The 20048-nt window shown below is 37.6% G+C and overlaps 1 protein-coding gene across 2 annotated transcripts; it reads left to right on the top strand.

Moving 5' to 3' along the window:
• Positions 1-1074: 1074 nt before the first annotated feature.
• On the top strand, positions 1075-19265 carry LOC127877684 (4-trimethylaminobutyraldehyde dehydrogenase-like). Of its 2 annotated transcripts, none has more exons than XM_052423801.1 (11): positions 1075-1244; positions 6728-6904; positions 7617-7762; positions 8762-8891; positions 10318-10562; positions 16150-16257; positions 16450-16569; positions 16798-16986; positions 17124-17178; positions 17930-18101; positions 18716-19265. In XM_052423801.1, exons 2-11 carry the CDS (start codon positions 6733-6735, stop codon positions 18921-18923), a joined length of 1545 nt encoding a protein of 514 aa, XP_052279761.1. In that variant the 5' UTR covers positions 1075-1244; positions 6728-6732; the 3' UTR covers positions 18924-19265. The 2 variants fall into 2 exon arrangements, with proteins under 2 accessions (XP_052279761.1, XP_052279760.1); XM_052423800.1 differs by having other exon boundaries at positions 1076-1310.
• Positions 19266-20048: the final 783 nt, after the last annotated feature.

Raw genomic sequence — 20048 nt, 5'->3', positions numbered from 1 at the left:
TAAACAATTCTGCAAATGTTTGTTTTAAGCTCGACTATTATATATGAAATATATATAGTGGAGCTATCCTACTCACCCTGGCGTCGGCGTCTGCGTTAGCGTGCAAATGTTGAAGTTTTCGTTCTACCCAAATTATTTTAATTGTCCCTTGACATATTGCTTCCATATTTTGCATACTTGTTTACCAACATGACCCCAACCTATAAACAAGAGCAGACAACTCTTATCAAGCATTTTTTCATAATTATGGCCCCTTTTCCACTTAGAATATGCAGCAAATGTTAAAGTTTGCGTAATACCCCAAATATTTTCAATATCCCTTTACATATTGCTTTTATTTTTTGCATACTTGTTTACCATCATGACCCCAACCTATAAACAAGAGCAGACAACCGTATCAAGTATTTTGACAGAATTATTGCCCCTTTTATACTTAGAATATGCATATTATTGATATATCTATGTTAAAGTTTGCGTACTACCCCAAATATTTCCTATATCCTTTGACATATTGCTTTTATATTTTGCATACTTGTTTACCAACATGACCTCAACCTATAAACAAGAGCAAACCACTGTATCAAGCATTGTTTCATAATTATGGCCCCTTTTACACTTAGATAATTGAACGTTTTGCTTAAATTGCCATATCTTCTTTATTTATTGATCACATTTTATTATTACTTTGACAAAACAACACTTACCTGAATACCACAATGGATTCCACCCAAACAATACCCCACGCCCCTACACAGAATCCCTTCCCCCCCTCCAACCTCCCCCCCCCATTTTTTTTTTAACATCATCTAAAAAATTACCCCACCCCACATTATACCCCCCTCTCACCCCCCCCCCCTCTCAACCCCCAACCTCCCCCCCTATCCCCCCATTTTTTTTTAAACATCATCTAATAAATTAACACACCCCACATTGTACCCCCCCTCTCACCCCCCTACCCCCCCCAAATAATTTTTTGTCTCCTTTTTTTATCTTTGAAAGATCGCCTTCTGAATGACCACACCCCACATTATACCCCCTCTCACCCCCCCCCCATTTTTTTTCCTTTTTTTATTTTTGAAAGATCGTCTAATAAATTATTGAATATGAACAATTTCCCCATGATGGCTAACGTTATAATGTCAAGCACTCGAATAGTCGAGCGCACTGTCCTTTGACAGCTCTTGTTAATTTTTGTTTTCAATGGACCGTTTTAACCTATGACCTATTTGACTTCCAATGACGCGGTGAGCAAATTGTTATCTCTAACAGTGGACTTTTCAGACATATTCTGTTTCTGTTGGTATACTTAGGTATTTTGCGCATTTTTCATATTAATTTTATTCTTAAAATAGTCGTATTCGTAACAAAAATATATGACAACAGATTGAAAATTAATAAATGCTCATTGTTATGAAACAGATGCGAATTCGGACGCCCACAAGTTCGGACGAAATATTATATTTAGTGTATTGTAAAGATATGTTGTACATGTACCAGAGTTTTTTTATCATGTAAATGAAGAACTCATCCAATGAATTTGAAAATATATGTATGTATGCTTTGAAATAATGATAAACAACAACAAGCCTTCTACTAAAAGCTTAGAAAACATTTGGTTTGCTGTAAATTGATAGACACCTGGGGATTATTTCTACCTTTTTTTCAGCTAGCATTCAATTTTCACAAATCTTGCAACATGTTCAAATTTCAAATTAATAAAGCTGGTATGCCATGGATCAATATTGTGAATGAAATAAAAACCCTGATGATTCTTGTTAAGTGCTGTTCTGTTTCTATGCCTGCCTTCATTCATAAAATGTCAGAAGCATGAAGACAGCTTTTCTATCTGACATTTGACACTCATCAGGCAACCATGAGTCTTCTGCCATATACAGCCAGCCTTGCTCCAGACCAGCTTTTGCAGTTGGCAGTCTGGTCAGGAGCTCAATTGTCTGCTATCAAGTCACGAAATTGTCACAATGTTGGTCGTTCTAATTATGTGTTCATCAATCATAAGAACTCCATATACTTTTATTGCGTGCTACTGGTTCAATGGCTACATGTGAAGTGGAGCAAACATAAATTATTACAGTCAGTATCAAATATATCAAGGGAATTAAAAACTTCACCGAAGATATATAACATCAGCAAATGGATCAAGAGTTAATCATCTTAAGGTAGCGCACCTCTAATGATTTCCCGCGATTTAATTTACAATCATTGCCGATCTTCAATGATCGGATATTTCCGAGAGATGCATTTGATTTTTTTCAAACTTCGAATTTTGATATGTGTTACCTAATTCATTTAGAATACATTATTATGCCCCCCTTCGAAGAAGAGGGGGTATATTGCTTTGCTCATGTCGGTCGGTCGGTCCACCAGGTGGTTTCCGGATGATAACTCAAGAACGCTTGGGCCTAGGATCATGAAACTTCATAGGTACATTGATCATGACTCGCAGATGACCCCTATAGATTTTGAGGTCACTAGGTCAAAGGTCAAGGTCATGGTGACCCGAAATAGTAAAATGGTTTCCGGATGATAACTCAAGAACGCTTATGCCTAGGATCATGAAACTTGATAGGTAGATTGATCAGGACTCGCAGATGACCCCTATTGATTTTCAGGTCACTAGGTCAAAGGTCAAGGTCACGGTGACCGGAAATAGTAAAATGGTTTCCGGATGATAACTCAAGAACGCTTATGCCTAGAATCATGAAACTTCATAGGTAGATTGATAATGACTGGCAGATGACCCCTATTGATTTTCAGGTCACTAGGTCAAAGGTCAAGGTCACGGTAACCCGAACTAGTAAAATGGTTTCCGGATGATAACTCAAGAACTCTTATGCCTAGAATCATTAAACTTCATAGGTAGATTGCAGCGTTTTTGTTGGCCCGAATTTATAAGCCGTAATTCGGCTAGTTCCCAATCCCAAAAAGTATACTTTTTCGCCAAAATGTGGCAAAAAATTCCCAATTTCCAAAAAAAAAAAAAAAAAAAAAAATTTTTTTTTTTTGTTTTTTTTTTAAATAGAAGTCTTATGCGTATTTTATCTCAATTTCAATTCAATTACATCTCAGACAAGTATTATAGTGATTTTGGTTCTTTTAATTGAATAATTATAAAGACGTTTTAATCAAATGTAGTATTTCCCTAATCAGTGGACCTTTCATGGGAAAAAAATGGCTAATGAATTTATTTTCCCAATTTCATGAAAATGCCGATAAAATTCCCAATTCCAAGCCATGGCTATGCTTCCAAAAAGTTGGGAAAAAAAACCCTGGATTGATAATGACTCGCAGATGGACCCCTAGTGATTTCAGGTCACTAGATAAAAGGTCAGGTCAGCGGTGACCCCGAAATAGTAAAATGGTTTCCGGAATGAATAACTCGAAAAACGCTTATGCCTATGGATCATGAAACTTGATAGGTAGATTGATAATGACTCGCAGATGACCCCTATTGATTTTCAGGTCAAAGGTCAAGGTCACTGTGACCCGAAATAGTAAAATGGTTTCAGGATGATGACTCAATAACGCTTATGCCTAGGATCATGAAACTTTATAGGTAGATTGATCATGACTGGCAGTTGACCCCTATTTATTTTCAGGTCACTATATCAAAGGTCAAGGTCACAGTGACCCGAAACAGTAAAATGGTTTCCGCATGATAACTCAAGAACCCTTATGGCTACGATCATGAAACTTCATAGGTACATTGATCATGACCTGCAGATGACCCCTATTGATTTTCAGGTCACTAGGTCAAAGGTCAAGGTCATGGTTACCCGAAATAGTAAAATGGTTTCCAGATGATAACTCAAGAACGCTTATGCCTAGGATCATAAAACTTCATAGGTACATTGATCATGACTTGCAGATGACCCCTATTGATTTTGAGGTCACTAGGTCAAAGGTCAAGGTCATGGTGACCCAAAATAGTAAAATGGTTTCCGGATGATAACACAAGAACGCTTATGCCTAGGATCATGAAACTTCATAGGTACATTATTCATGACTCGCAGATGACCCCTATTGATTTTCAGGTCACTAGGTAAAAGGTCACGGTCACGGTGACCCGAAATAGTAACATGGTTTCCGGATGATAACTGAAGAACGCTTATGCCTAGGATCATGAAACTTGATAGGTAGATTGATCAGGACTCGCAGATGACCCCTATTGATTTTCAGGTCACTAGGTCAAAGGTCAAGGTCACAGTGACAAAAAACATATTCACTCAATGGCTGTCACTACAACGTAGAGCCCATATGTGGGGCATGCATGTTTTACAAACAGCCCTTGTTTTCACTATAAATATTGACTTTGATCCAATTATCATCTGAAAAATACGATTTCGCGATTTCTTCAACGATCGACGAGTCTTTTTACCTATTAACTTGTGGATATCTAATTTAAGGTTGCACCGATGTGAATTTGTCGTTGCCATGTGGTTAAGGCGATGAACTAGAAATCTTTTGGGAACATCGCGCACGTTCGAATCCTGACAACATCGCATACTTTTTGCGACACGTTTTATTTCTTTTCTAACGTAACTTGATTTAATATAGCATATAAGCTATGTTTATTGTTAAATATGTTGAAAATTGTATGCACATCCTTCAATTTTTATATTAAAACAACGTTATGGCTTAATTGGGTAATTTACTGCTGAAAATACGAATGATGCATGTTGCATTTTTATTTTTATTTCAAAAAGTAAACAGTAAATCTGTCTATTTCTTGGTATTTTTGCTGTAATAATAGTGTTTCTATAAAAACTAAGTCTAAAATATAACTTAAATGATACTATTTTGAAATTTATGACACTTTGTTTTTAACCGACCCAATTTTTACTTGGCTGAAATCACTTAATTTCATGGCGCTATTCCATAGATAAAAATTTGTAACAAATAAATGTCTGTAAAAGAATACTTATTTCATCTTGTTTATACTTTAAACACCTTTACTGCATCTGTACACACCAACTGCATGCCCATATTTGAAAATTTGAATGAATTATGGAACTTTTATATACCCCAGGGGTGAAAATAAACTGGACAAAAGCCGAGCATGAGGGTGGTTTTGAAAAAATAGGTATATTTTTTTTAAAAGCATGGAAAGCCTACCTACAAATTTGCATGTAGTTCAGTGAAATGATGCTGATTAGGAAAATAATTTATTAAATTATATTCGGATATGTGCCCATTAGGGGTGCGCTACCTTAATATCATGGCAGATTATCAAATGTCATGAGATTTGAACAGTTCAGAACTTTTCTGTTTATGATGGTAGTACTCAATCCAAAATAAAATCTGCAGGACACATCAATCCCAGCAGTTTGCGTATAGCTGAATCTGGCCAAGTCAGGGTTGATTTCAAGGAATCCAATATTGTCTTGGGACACAAGCTAATGTGACCCATTACCAGTAGGAAATATACTATTGAACATTATTATGGATGCACTTTTTTTAAATATAACAAACTTTTTATGCCCCCCTTCGAAGAAGAGGGGGTATATTGCTTTGCTCATGTCGGTTGGTCGGTTGGTCCGTCCACCAGGTGGTTTCCGGATGATAACTCAAGAACGCTTAGGCCTAGGATCATGAAACTTCATAGGTAGATAGATCATGACTCGCAGATGACCCCTATAGATTTTGAGGTCACTAGATCAAAGGTCAAGGTCACAGGTGAAGGTCACAGTTACTGGAAATAGGCATTTTAAGGATTGTTCAAACAAGGGAAACAACTATCGTTTATGCATGTTCTTTTTGTTACAGCATTTGCCTCCCTTGTAATATATTTAAATTTTACCAAATGTAAGGCTAACTGCATTTTTGTAATACATTCTACCACTACTACTACTACTACTACTACTACTACTACTACTACTACTGCTGCTGCTACTACTTCTACTTCTACTACTTCTACTACTACTACTTCTACTACTACTACTACTACTACTACTACTACCACCACCACCACCACCACCACCACCACCACCACCACCACCAACACCACCACCACCAACACCACCACTACCACTTCCTCGTGTTACTAACAACGCATGTTGGGAAGTTGTCTGAAATACTATTGAAGACTGCAAATAGCTCCACAAAACAAACAAACCCACAAGAATTGCAACAAGTATTGACATGGTTTCTGTGTTGAGATGTTAGTACAGAACTTGGACGTAATTTGCAATAACACGACAGTGCTCCAGCTAGGATTTGAAAAGGGCAGGGGGGATTTTTTGTAAAAAGGGCATTTAGGACGCGCAGTATTTTGTCAAAAGGGCACTTTAGAGCACGCGGGCGTTTCTGGAATGCTTCCTCTTGCATGTGTATTAACATGTTATTAATAATTGTTAGAATAAATTATTTCCATCATCATTAAACAATTCAAATTTAATGACTACAATGAGGAATGAATTAATTACAATGTACTTTAATAAGAGATTTATTAATCGTCATATGTAAAAAAAAAAAAAAAAATTTTTTTTTTTTTAGGGCAGGGGGGGGGGGGGGGGGGCCCTAGGAAGGGCAGGGCGGAGGTTCGGGAGGGCAGGGCGGTGCGCCCTTTGATTTAGGCCTAGCTGGAGCACTGCATGATTTGTCCAATTATCATCTTAATTGACATGTTAACATCAAATTCAAGAAATAATGAACTTTCATTGTTGCCTTCCACATCATTTTACATTATTGTATTGTAAAAATGCAACAGTGAGAATGCTATCGAGGTCAGGACACAGGGTTCTGATGACACTGCAGAGAAAGTGTAGTAACCTCAGCCAGCTTATGAAATGTCCAGCTGTAACTGAACCACTCAACTTTCTGGCTGGTAGACGCATAGCCCTTGATACCTCCCGGGACCAGATCCCGCTCCAGTATCCTGCCACTGGTAGGTCACGGGGAAACATAAGTTACATGTTCTTTTCTTCTTTATGTCATATTTGTATAAATGGCAATAAAAATGTGCACTTGTTATCCCCCGCAATAGGCGGAGAGATATTGTTTTGGTGTTGTCCGTCCGTCCGGCACTTTTGTGTCCGGAGCCATATCTTGGACGTGCTTTGGCGGATTTCATTGAAACTTGGTATGAGTATATATATGGATAAGAGGATGAAGCATGCCAAATTGTACACCATCTGTTAAGAACGGAGTTATGGCCCTTTGTATTTAAAAAAAATGCTTTTTTAGTGTCAAATATAACAGTTTTGTGTCCAGAATCATATTGGCGGGGGATATCAATTCAATGAATTTGCTTGTAAGTTGTAAATTTTGAATCCACAGTAGCTCATCGTTAATGAAATGTCATTTGCAAACTTTGACATGAGTGAAATCACAAAGCAAGCACCACGGTTAATTTATAATTACAACCTATAAGCCTACATCAATTATTTTGTACAATGCCTGCTTTAAACGGTGATGATTTTATTATAAATAATTATTCTGATATTGATAATTTTAAGTTCTAGTTTATTGTCAACATGAGGAGCATTAGTCCACGTGGAATAGGATTTTATTTAAAGTCAAATATTCATTTTACTGTTAAGGTTTTCTTAAGCAAGATTACCAACTGTGAAAAGTTCAGGAAGCATATCTGTTTGCAGGTGAAGTTTTGTGCTCCATGCAGTTAGCCAGCAAGATGGATGTGGACCGAGCGGTCACAGCAGCAAAGGATGCTCAGGTGGGATGGGCAAGAATGTCAGGATTCCATCGGGGGCAGGTGCTCAAACGTGCGGCTGACATCATACGGGTATAATATGTACTAGTTTGTGTTGTAACAAGATTGCAGGATTACTTTTTGTACTATATGAAAGCAAACAAGTTTAAATTGAAAGTCACATATGACAGCATTGATATTGTTGGCCCATAAACCAAGAGCCCATTTTGCAATAAAAAATGTGACATGAAAATTTACCCAAGCTTGTTTTGTGTTTTTTAATTTTGACCAATAGAGTAATGGATTACATTTTCAGCTTATGCCAATTATTCAAAATGTTTATAAAAAACATAATCCATAGAGTTTTAACATAAGTATTTAATTGAAGCAATCATTCAGTTGCTAAACAATTAGCCAACTTATTTGATTTAGGTATAACATTCAATCCATCAATACAAAACGCTTGGTCCTGCAGAATGGCGGTTTTAAAGTGGTATCTGATTGGCTGAACAGTTAGTTTGATTGACAGCTTGTAAGTGGTACATTATCATATGAGACTGTTTCTGGGAAAACTGGGCTTAATGCAAGTGTGTACATGGTCATAACAACGTAGCCTGTGCAGTCTGCATATGCCTATCAGAGTTAGAAGTCTCTTTAAGGAAAAATTACGTTTAGATGGAAAACATCATCATAAATTAGCTTGTGGGCTCTGAAAAGGCTTTGATGACATTTTACACACATGCATTCACCCCACTTATTAACCAGGTTCTCGAAGGAAAAAACTGGTTATTAGATTGGGGAATGTCGGCAGGCAGGCTGGCGGGCTTGTCAGGGCCATAACTTTGTCGTTCATTGTGAGATTTGAAAATCATTTGGCACTTTTGTTCACCATCAGTAGACGGTGTGTCGCGCGAAAGAATTACGTCAATATCTCCAATCTCAAGGTCGCCACGACTAAAAATAGATTTATTTTTAAACAAAGTGGGTTTATTATAAACAATCAGTTCAGTTTGAGTTGTCTCCCTTTATCAGACTTTTTTTTCAATTTGAAAACCTGGTTTTGTGACAAATTTGTCCCTTGTTCTATTGTAGAGCCGTCTAGAGGAGATAGCTAGACTGGAGACACTGGACACTGGCAAGCCAATTTGGGAGGCTAGACTGGACATGCAGAGCTGTGCAGACACCATAGAGTACTATGGGGGACTGGCTGCCTCAATAGCTGGTAACAGAATGTGAAGTGGGCCCTTAGATTTAGTTGGAAATAGGGGATTCAAATATTCAATAAACAAGTTTAATGATGTAAAATACAAATTCTTCGTGGAGTTAAAATGTCATAATTTGTTTTAGTTTAATGCTAGACCAGCATACTGTAATATTTTCAAGAAATAATCCCTGCTTTAACCTAGCAGGGATGCCCAGAGCTAATTATGCCCCCCTTCGAAGAAGAGGGGGTATATTGCTTTGCACATGTCGGTCTGTCGGTCGGTCCACCAGGTGGTTTCAGGATGATAACTCAAGAACGCTTGGGCCTAAGATCATGAAACTTCATAGATACATCGATCATGACTCGCAGATGACCCCTATTGATTTTGAGGTCAAAGGTCAAGGTCACAGTGACCCGAAATAGTAAAATGGTTTCCCGACGATAACTCAAGAACGCTTAGGCCTAGGATCATGAAACTTCATAGGTAGATTGATCATGACTCGCAGATGACCCCTATTGATTTTGAGGTCACTAGGTCAAAGGTCAAGGTCACAGTGACCCCAAATAGTAAAATGGTTTCCAGATGATAACTCAAGAACGCTTAGGCCTAGGATCATGAAACTTGATAGGTAGATTGTTCATGACTCGCAGATGACCCCTATTGATTTTCAGGTCACTAGGTCAAAGGTCAAGGTCACAGTGACCCCGAAATAGTAAAATGGTTTCCGGATGATAACTCAAGAACGCTTATGCCTAGGATCATGAAACTTCGTAGGTAGATTGATAATGGCTTGCAGATGACCCCTATTGATTTTCAGGTCACTAGGTCAAAGGTCAAGGTCCCGGTGACCCGAAATAGTAAAATGGTTTCCAGATGATAACTCAAGAACGCTTATGCCTAGGATCATGAAACTTCATAGGTACATTGATCATGACTCGCAGATGACCCCTATTGATTTTCAGGTCACTAGGTCAAAAGTCAAGGTCACGGTGACCCGAAATAGTAAAATGGTTTCCGGATGATAACTCAAGAACGCTTATGCCTAGGATCATGAAACTTGATAGGTAGATTGATCATGACTCGCAGTTGACCCCTATTGATATTCAGGTCACTATATCAAAGGTGAAGGTCACGGTGACCCGAAATAGTAAAATGGTTTCCGGATGATAACTCAAGAACGCTTATGGCTAGGATCATTAAACTTCATAGGTACATTGATCATGACTGGCAGATGACCCCTATTGATTTTCAGGTCACTAGGTCAAAGGTCAAGGTCACAGTGACAAAAAACATATTCACACAATGGCTGTCACTACAACAGAGAGCCCATATGGGGGCATGCATGTTTTACAAACAGCCCTTGTTGGTTTATTATGTCTGCATGTAATATTTTTGTGTCAAAATATTGATCTGCTTGAAAGCATTAGACTGTTAACATTGCAGGGGAGTTCTTGCCCCTCTCTGATGGCTGCTATGCCTACACTATTCGTGAAGCACTAGGGGTTGTAGGAGGTATAGGGGCCTGGAACTATCCCCTCCAGATGGCTTCTTGGAAGTCTGCGCCTGCTCTTGCCTGTGGCAATTCCTTTGTGTTCAAACCGTCTGAGTTAACACCCCTTACAGCAGTGGTACTGGGAGAGGTGTATAAGGAGGCAGGACTCCCAGATGGCTGCTATAATGTTGTACAGGTAAGGATTTGTTTTTATATCCCCATTACCATTGGTAATGGTGGCTATACAGGAGTCACTTTGTCGGTCTGTCGGTCGGTCTGTCGGTCTGTCCCGAAATTTCATCTGATCTTCACCAAACTTGGTCAGAAGTTGTATCTAGATGATGTCTAGGTCAAGTTTGAATATGGGTCATGCCAGGTCAAAAACTAGGTCATGGGGTCACTTAGTGTATTTTAAACTGAAAGTTTGTCAGGACCATAACTATGTCATTTATCGTTAGATTTTGAAATGACTTGGTACATTTGTTCACCACCATGGGATGGTGTGTCATGTGGAAAAAGTACATCAATATCTCAAAGGTCAAGGTCACACTTGAAGTTCAAATGTCAAATGCTTGTCCGGGCAATAACTTTATCATTTATTGTGAGATTTTTAAATCATTTGGCACATTTGTTCACCATTATTGGACGGTGTGTCATACGAAAGAATTACGTTTATATCTCCAAGGTCAAGGTCACACTTAAGTTCATAAGTCAAAAATGGCCATAAATTAGCTTGTCCGGGCCATAACTATGTCATTCATTGTAAGATTTGAAAATCATTTGGCCCATTTGTTCACCATCATTGGATGGTGTGTTGCGCGAAAGAATTACTGTCGATATTTCCAAGGTCAAGGTCTAACTTAAAGTTCAAATGTCAAAAATGGCCATATATGAGCTTGTCCAGGCCATAACTATGTTGTTCATTGTGAGAATTTAAAATCATTTGGCATGTTGCGCTAAAGAATTACGGCGATATCTTCAAGGTCAAGGTCAGACTTAAAGTTCAAAGGTCAAAAATGGCTATAAATGAGCTCATCCGGGCCTTAACTTTGTTGTTCATTGTGATTGGTCATGGGGGCTATATAGGAGTCACTTTGTCGATCTGTCGGTCTGTCCCTAAATTTCATCCGATCTTCACCAAACTTGGTCAGAAGTTGTATCTAGATGATGTCTAGGTCAACTTTGAATATGGGTCATGCCAGGTCAAAAACTAAGTCACGGTTGAAATGACTTGGTACATTTGTTCACCACCATGGGACAGTGTGTTGTGTGAAAAAAGTACGTCAATATCTCAAAGGTGACACTTGAAGTTCAAAGGTCAAAGTTTGTCCGGGCCATAACTTTGTCATTTAATGTGAGATTTTAAAAGCATTTGGGATTTGTTTACCATCATTGGACGGTGTGTCACGCGAAAGAATTACGTCGATATGTCCAAGGTCAAGGTCAGTCTTTGAGTTCAATGATCATAAATGAGCTTGTCCGGGCCATAACTATGTTATTCATTGTACGATTTTAAAATCATTTGGCACATTTGTTCACCATCATTGGACGGTGTGTTGCGCGAAAGAATTACGGCAATATCTCCAAGGTCAAGGTCACACTTAAAGTTCAAATATCAAAAATGGCCATAAATGAGCTTGTCCGGCCATAACTTTGTTGTCCATTGTGAGAATTTAAAATCATTCGGCACATTTGTTCACCATCATTGGACGGTGTGTCGCGAGAAAGAATTACGTCAATATCTCTAAGGTCAAGGTCACACTTTGAGTTCAAAGGTCAAAAATGGCCATAAATGAGCTTGTCCGGGCCATAACTATGTCATTCATTGTAAGATTTTAAAATCATTTGGCACATTTGTTCACCATCATTGGACGGTGTGTCGCGCGAAATAATTACGTCGATATCTCCAAGGTCAAGGTCACACTTTGAGTTCAAAGGTCAAAAATGGCCATAAATGAGCTTGTCCTGGCCATAACTATGTCATTCATTGTGAGATTTTAAAATCATTTGGCACATTTGTTCACCATCATGGGACGGTGTGTCGCACGAAAGAATCACGTCAATATCTCCAATGTCAAGGTCGCCACGACTAAAAATAGATTTTTTTTAAAAACAAACTTACAAAGGGGGTTAATTTTGTTTGTACATTTCAAAAGTTCAGTTTGAGTTTTCTTCCTTTATCAGATTTTTTTTCACAATGAAAACCTGGTTTTGTGACAATTTTGTCCCTTGTTAGATTTTAAAATGATGCGGTACATTTGTTCACCACCATAGGACAGTGTGTTGTGTGAAAAAAGTATGTCAATATCTCAAAGGTCAAGGTCACATTTGGAGTTCAAAGGTCAAATGCTTGTCCGGGCCATAACTTTGTCATTTGTTGTGAGATTTTAAAATCATTTGGCAAATTTGTTCACCATCATTGGACGGTGTGTTGCGCGAAAGAATTACTTCGATATCTCCAAGGTCAAGGTCACACTTTGAGTTCAACGATCATAAATGAGCTTGTCTGGGCCATAACTATGTCATTTATTGTAAGATTTTTAAATCATTTGGCACATTTGTTCACCATCATAGGACAGTGTGTTATGGAAAGAATTACGTCGATATCTCCAAGGTCAAGGTCACACTTAAAGTTCAAAGGTCAAAAATGGCTATAAATGAGCTTGTCGGGGCCATAACTATCTTGTTCCTTGTGAGAATTTAAAATCATTTGGCACATTTGTTCACCATTATTGGACAGTGTGTTGCGCGAAAGAATTACGTCGATATCTCCAAGGTGAAGGTCACACTTTGAGTTCAAAGGTCAAATATGGCCATAAATGAGCTTGTCTGGGCTATTACTATGTCGTTCATTGTGAGATTTAAAAATCATTTGGCACATATGTTCACCATCATTGGACGGTGTGTCGCGCAAAAGAATTACGTCAATATCTCCAAGGTCAAGTTCACTTTTGAGTTCAAATGTAAAAAATGGCCATAAATGAGCTTGTTCAGGCCATAACTATGTCGTTCATTGTGAGATTTTAAAATCATCAGGCACATATGTTCACCATCATTGGATGGTGTGTCGCGCGAAAGAATTACGTCAATATTTCCAAGGTCAAAGTCACACTTTGAGCTCAAATGTGAACAATGGCCATAAATGAGCTTGTCCGGGCCATAACTATGTCGTTCATTGTGAGATTTTAAAATCATCTGGCACATTTGTCTACCATCATTGGACGGTGTGTCGCGCGAAGGAATTATGTTGATATCTTCAAGGTCAAGGTAACACTTTGTGTTTAAAGGTCAAAAATGGCCATAAATGAGCTTGTCCAGGCCATAACTATGTCGTTTATTGTGAGATTATAAAATCATATGGCTCTTTTGTTCACCATCATTTGACGGTGTGTCGCGTGAAAAAATTGCATAGATATCTCCAAGGTCAAGGTCACACCTTTAGTTCAAAGGTTAAAAATGGCAAGAAATGATCTTGTCTGGGCCATAAGTACATGTATGTCATTCAGTGTGAGATTTTAAAATGACTATGTACATTAATTTTGTTCACAGTCATTGGACGGCATGTCATGGGAAAGAATTCAAGAGTTCAAAGGTGATAATGGCATAATAATTCTTAAAAAATCGCCATAAATTAGATTCTCTTGTTTTGTGAAAACAGCATGCAAAATAGTCTGTGTCAATGCGGCATGTGGGGGTTACGTCACGTCTGTGACAGGTCTAGTCTTTTTGATGCCCTCTTACCATGTATATTGTAGTTGCATCGTCCTTGGTTAGTCTGGTGGATGGGTTGGGATTTGGATTTGGTGTCTGCTCTGTATGTTTGATTTCAGAAAACTCCCATGATTTTTAGGTTGAAGTTGAAGGTTACAATTCAAGGTCAGAGTTGATAAAAAATATTTTGTGTAACTAGAAGGATTGGAATATAACTAAAGAATTTTAGTCCTCATATTCGGATGCTTATAGGTCAAAATTCAAGTTCACTATCTTTATCAAAGTTAATGAATGTTCATTTAACATGCTGGAACAATTTGTTCATATAACTTCTTATAAAATGTGCGACATACAATTCCCATTCCCTTCTTTAAAAGGTCAAGGTCAGAATTGAGAGACAAAGTTAATACATTTTCATTTCTGCTCTTTGACCAAGGTTCCTTAGAGGATTTGTTTTTGATTTTTGGATTATTATTCCCCATCACACACACATTTCTTGTTGATATTAATATTACTTTGAATTATTAATCCATATTTCCTGATAATCTGGCATATAGAATTGTTATTTCTCCTTAGTGGAGATCAAAGTAACAAATGAAGGACAAAGGTTAACTACTGTAATTTTTGTATTGTTACTTGTTATACCCAACAGAAATTTTTTATGCCCCCGGATCGATAGATCGGGGGCATATTGTTTTTGGCTTGTCTGTCATTGTATGTGTCCATGTGTGTGTCCCAAAACTTTAACCAAAACTTTAACCTTTTTCATAACTTTTGCAATATTGAACGTAGCAACTTGATATTTGGAATGAATGTGTATCTCATCGAGCTGCACATTTTAAGTGGTGAAAGGTCAAGGTCGTCCTTCAAGGTCAAAGGTAATACAAAATTAAATTCAAAGCGGCGCATTAGGGGGCATTGTGTTTCTGACAAATACATCTCTTATTAACAATTAGGATTGTCTGTGTCATGTGCAATTTTTATGCTCTTAGGCACAATTCAAGGTCAGAAGTCATGCATTTCAATTTCTACTTAAAACTTTTATATACTAATTTTTAATTCGGCTGTTTTCGGAGAAAAACCCTAGGTATTGTCATAGCCAGCTTGTCCTGTCGTGTCCGTCGTCGTGTCGTGTCCATCGTCGTGATGTCCACCATCCGCGTTGTGCTAAAACCTTAACATTTTGTCAAGGTTTTGAACATTGGCTCTAAAATCAAAGTGCTTCAACATACAACTTTGAAACTTCATATGTAGCTGCACCTTGATGAGTTCTACATGCCACACCCATTTTTGGGTCACTAGGTCAAAGGTCAAGGTCACTGTGACCTCTAACCAAAAAAAAATATTCTGACAAGCTTTCATCTATTCAAAACTGCACCCGCAGCCGAGCCTGGCACCCGTTATGCGGTGCTCTTGTCTACACTATTGTGTTTCGTTTATTCTTAACTAATGTAGTGCCCTTCCTTCCTGGCCCAACAAGCATATACTTTGGTGACCTATGTCATATTCTAGTTTTTCCTCATGTGAAATGCTACATTCTTTTTCTTGACTGAAGCCAGTATACAATGCCCCTGGAATAGCTGAAAAAAATCAAAGGCTAAATGCTATTGCATAGTGAAAATGTATATCCGAAACAAAAACCAATTATAAATCTTTGCATGGACTTAAAACTACCTGTGTTTTTAGCTCGGCTGTTTTCAGAGAAAACCGGAGGTATTGTCATAGCCAGCTCGTTAGTCCGGCGTGTGCCGTCCACGTCATGCTAAAACCTTGTACATTTGTCTCTAAAATCAAAGTGCTTCCACCTACAACTTTGAAACTTCATATGTAGGTGCACCTGGATGAGTTCTACACGCCACACCCATTTTTGGGTCACTAGGTCAAAGGTCAAGGTCACTGTGCCTCTTAAAAAAAATATTTCTGACAAGCTTTCTTTTATTCAAAACTGCACCTGCAGCCGAGCGTTGGCAACAATTATGCGGTGCTCTTGTTATAATTTTTGTGATATTGTTCATAGTATAAATAGTAATGCATGGTCATTAATTGATTGATGCATTACGCGTGTTGATTAGGGTGGTGGTGAGGTTGGCCAGTTGCTATGCAGTCATGATCTAGTTGACAAGATCAGCTTCACAGGAAGTGTCCCAGTCGGGTCAAAGATCATGGAGGCTTGTGCAAAGGTCGGTAATCTCTATTTCAAAAGAGCAAACAATAATGAAAATAAAAAACAATTTGCAATACCTGTTTATGACTGTTTATTGATGTAATTTACAAAAATGTCGCCAAGGTGTTTGTTTTTGTTCAGTTATGTTTTATTATATTGTGTTAAAATCTTTTAATAATATATTGTTTTTCTGTACCCCATCTGCCAGGGTGTGAAGCATGTTACCCTGGAGCTGGGAGGGAAGTCTCCACTGATCATATTTGATGACTGTCACCTTGACAATGCTGTGTCCGGGGCCATGATGGCTAACTTCCTTACCCAGGGGCAGGTAATGTTGCACAAAACATGTGGGATTGCAAATCACATAAATAACACTTAAGTTTAATTATATTTTGTTGTCAAAAGTGATGTAAGACTGAACAGATATTTGGGATATGACAAATATATTTCATCTTCACTTAACAGCTCTGATAATATTTCTTTAATGACTTCCATACTAATGTGCATTTTATTGCAGTTCAGTGTGACGAGAGAATGGCTGTATTATATTTTATAGGTTTGCTCCAATGGAACCAGGGTCTTTATACAGAAGAAAATAATCACAGAATTTTTAGAAAAGCTGGTAAAGCGAACAAAGAGAATGAAAATCGGAGACCCATTTAATGATAATACCACTGTAGGGGCAACTATATCTAGACAACAAGCAGACAAAGTGCTCCGCTATGTAAACCTTGCCAAACAAGAGGTACAGTATTTATGCGAGGAATTGCCAATCCTGTAATGCTGCATGAACACTTGTCTTTATCTTTGTGCCTCAAACACAGACTTGTCCACACAAATTGCTTTGTGCTAGTATTCAATAGATAATGTTTTTATTTAAAGGGTGCTGAAGTTTTATGTGGAGGTCAAGAGGTGACTCCAGAAGAAAGATTTAAAGGCAAATATGCTTTTTGTAATTTAAATAAATGAATATATACACTAAAATGGTAAGCAAATTAGAATAAGCAAATTCTAATAAATAACTTTCACCATGGTATCTACGCTCATACATGTGCAGTTTTCATCCAATCCTCTGTTAACTTTCTGTAATTGCTTTTTTACAAAAAATGGAGGCTAACTAATAGAAGCAGCCAATTTGCATTAGGCACTTCAGGGCTCTTCCCCTTTATTTATAAAAAGAATTGTTAATTTTGCAGTTTCTGCCCTCTTTCATCATCGAGTTTTTATTGAATCTCCACCAAACTTTCTGCAAATGTTTGTTGTAATACAATGGAGGCCAAGTTCGATAACCCGCCAATGCGCATGAGATGCTGCAATGTTATTTCTCTTTGTTTTATACCAAAAATGTGAAGTAAGCCGCGGCCTAGCTATCTTAGTCATACTGTTTTCATAGAATGTTTACCAAACTTTTTGCCAATGTTTTGTTATAAATAAATTAGGCCAAGTTTGATAATTAGCCAAATCATGCAAGGCACTTCAGTGTTATTTGCTTTTGTTTGTACAAAACATTCAGTTTCACTTTTTACCCAATTTAACCAAAATTTCCAGATATGGGATCCATTTAGTACTAAGGCATGTAATTTTTGTATTTTGTGTTGGACCTATTACTGATTAATCCTACATAATCAAACTTAAATGATATTTCTTTCACCATTTGAATAATCTTCCTTTAACATACCATATCCCAGGTGGCCAGTTCATGTCACCATGTGTGTTGTCACGTTGCCATGACGACATGGCAGTAGTGAAGGACGAGGTATTTGGCTCGCTGATGTCTGTTCTGCAGTTTGACTGTGAGGACGAGGTAGTTGCCAGGGCCAACAATACAGAGTTTGGACTCGCTGGAGGGGTGTTCACAAAGTGGGTAATGGTAGGGGTGTTCACAAAGTAGTATAAGAAATTTTGTTTAACAAAGTTTAATTAAGTTATAGGAGTGTTCACAAAGTAATTAGTAAGAGAGGAATTCATAAAGTAAGTGGATGGAGGGACATTCACAAAGTAAGCTATAGGGGGCGTGTTTTAAAGGAAGTAATATGAGGAATGTCCATAAAAAGTAATAGAAGGACTGTTCACAATGTAAATAATAAGAGGGTTTTTCATAACGAAAGTAATACTAGTAGAACGATGTTCAAAAAGTAAGTAATAGTGAGTATTGCACAAGGTAAATAATAGGGATAGTGTTCATAGTAAAGGAGGGCAGTTAACAAAACCAGTAACATGATAATTTTAAGAAAGTAAGTAATATCATAGTTCTTCACAAAGTAAGTAATATCAAAGGTGACTTCAAAGTAAAAGGAGAGATTTTCACTGTGTAAGTATTGTATTTTTTCATAACAGTCTCTCAGTAAATATCTAGGGATACAATTGAGGTTTCCATTCACACTAAATAATGTCCAAAAATATAACAACCTCATTATTCAACAATCTCGTTTATTATTGTTCAGTGTTGACATCCATTCACTGCCTGTTTGCAGGGACCTGGGAAGGGCCCACAGGGTGACATCACATCTGAAGGCAGGCTCCCTATATGTTAATAACTACAACATGTACCCAGTAGGCGTCCCCTTTGGCGGATACAAGAAGTCCGGCATTGGACGTGAGAATGGGCCGGATGCAATACAGTACTACACACAAGTGAAATCCGTTTATGTGGAAATGAACGATGTAAAAGCACCGTTTTGATATATATGTCATATTTTATTTGTTATTTGTAAAACCCTTGGTGCTATTGTTTCTGTGGTTACCTGTATTCTTTAGTGCAATGCAAATTTATGAAATGTGCATGACAATCATTTGTTGTTTCAGGGACCTATACACACATATAGGTCCTTGGTTGTTTTTAAAATGCCATTTATAGGTTAGCTGAGGTAAACTATTTTATGTTAGCCATTTGTGTTCTGTTGATAGTCTAGTAATCACTAATAGACATTGTTTTAATTTAATAATTGGATTCCGTTACATGTATACAACTGTTGATATGTACAGTAAAAGTATATGAATGCTTAAAAGAATTTATGAACCTTATCTCTCTCGTTCCTTTTGTAATCTTTCATACAACACACATACGCACTAGATATGCACTTAAATAATGGTGTCATGTATGTCTGTACTAATATCATAGTTAACTTTAAGGCATGTTTTACAGTTTAAACTTTTGTTCTGGCTTTATCTTTTGGAGATAGTGATAAGGCATGAATAGGTGTTCACTACTAACTCCCTGAAATATGATAGTTAGAGAACAAAGTAAAATATTGCACTGACATATGTTACATTCCACTAGAAAACAGCAGGAAAAAAAGTTGCACACGCAGTCGATTTTGATTTGAGTTTTTTCTTGGTTTGTACATCACATCCTTTTTATTCCATAAATCGATTTCGCTTAGAATGGCCTTTAAGAAAAAGTATGGTTATGGGGGTCTCTATGTGTAAAGTGTTGTCGCTTTTACATTGAATTATACAGAAGACTCTCTGTAAACCGGACGGTCTGGGGACCGACCTGATCGTCCGGTTTTCAGGTCGGTTCCGGTTTACCAAGAGTAGGCATATTGCCGAAATATACATTGTATGCATTGTGTACACAATCATATAAGAATAAAACAAACCATATACATTAACATGTACTATGTGATGATACAATGTATTGGGAAAATAGTTAGTATATTATGCCATTTAAATGGAGAAGATAATTACTGCCTGATGAAATGAGTTCATAGCGTCCATGGTTTGGTTTCTAATCGTTAACATTATCTTATTCGGCGCTGACACGAAGAACGTGGTACTGTCAGACTCGAGCACGTAAACATAAAC

Source organism: Dreissena polymorpha, chromosome 4 (assembly GCF_020536995.1).
Source record: "Dreissena polymorpha isolate Duluth1 chromosome 4, UMN_Dpol_1.0, whole genome shotgun sequence".
Classification (NCBI taxonomy): domain Eukaryota; kingdom Metazoa; phylum Mollusca; class Bivalvia; order Myida; family Dreissenidae; genus Dreissena; species Dreissena polymorpha.
This window is presented reverse-complemented; position numbering and strand designations above follow the sequence as displayed.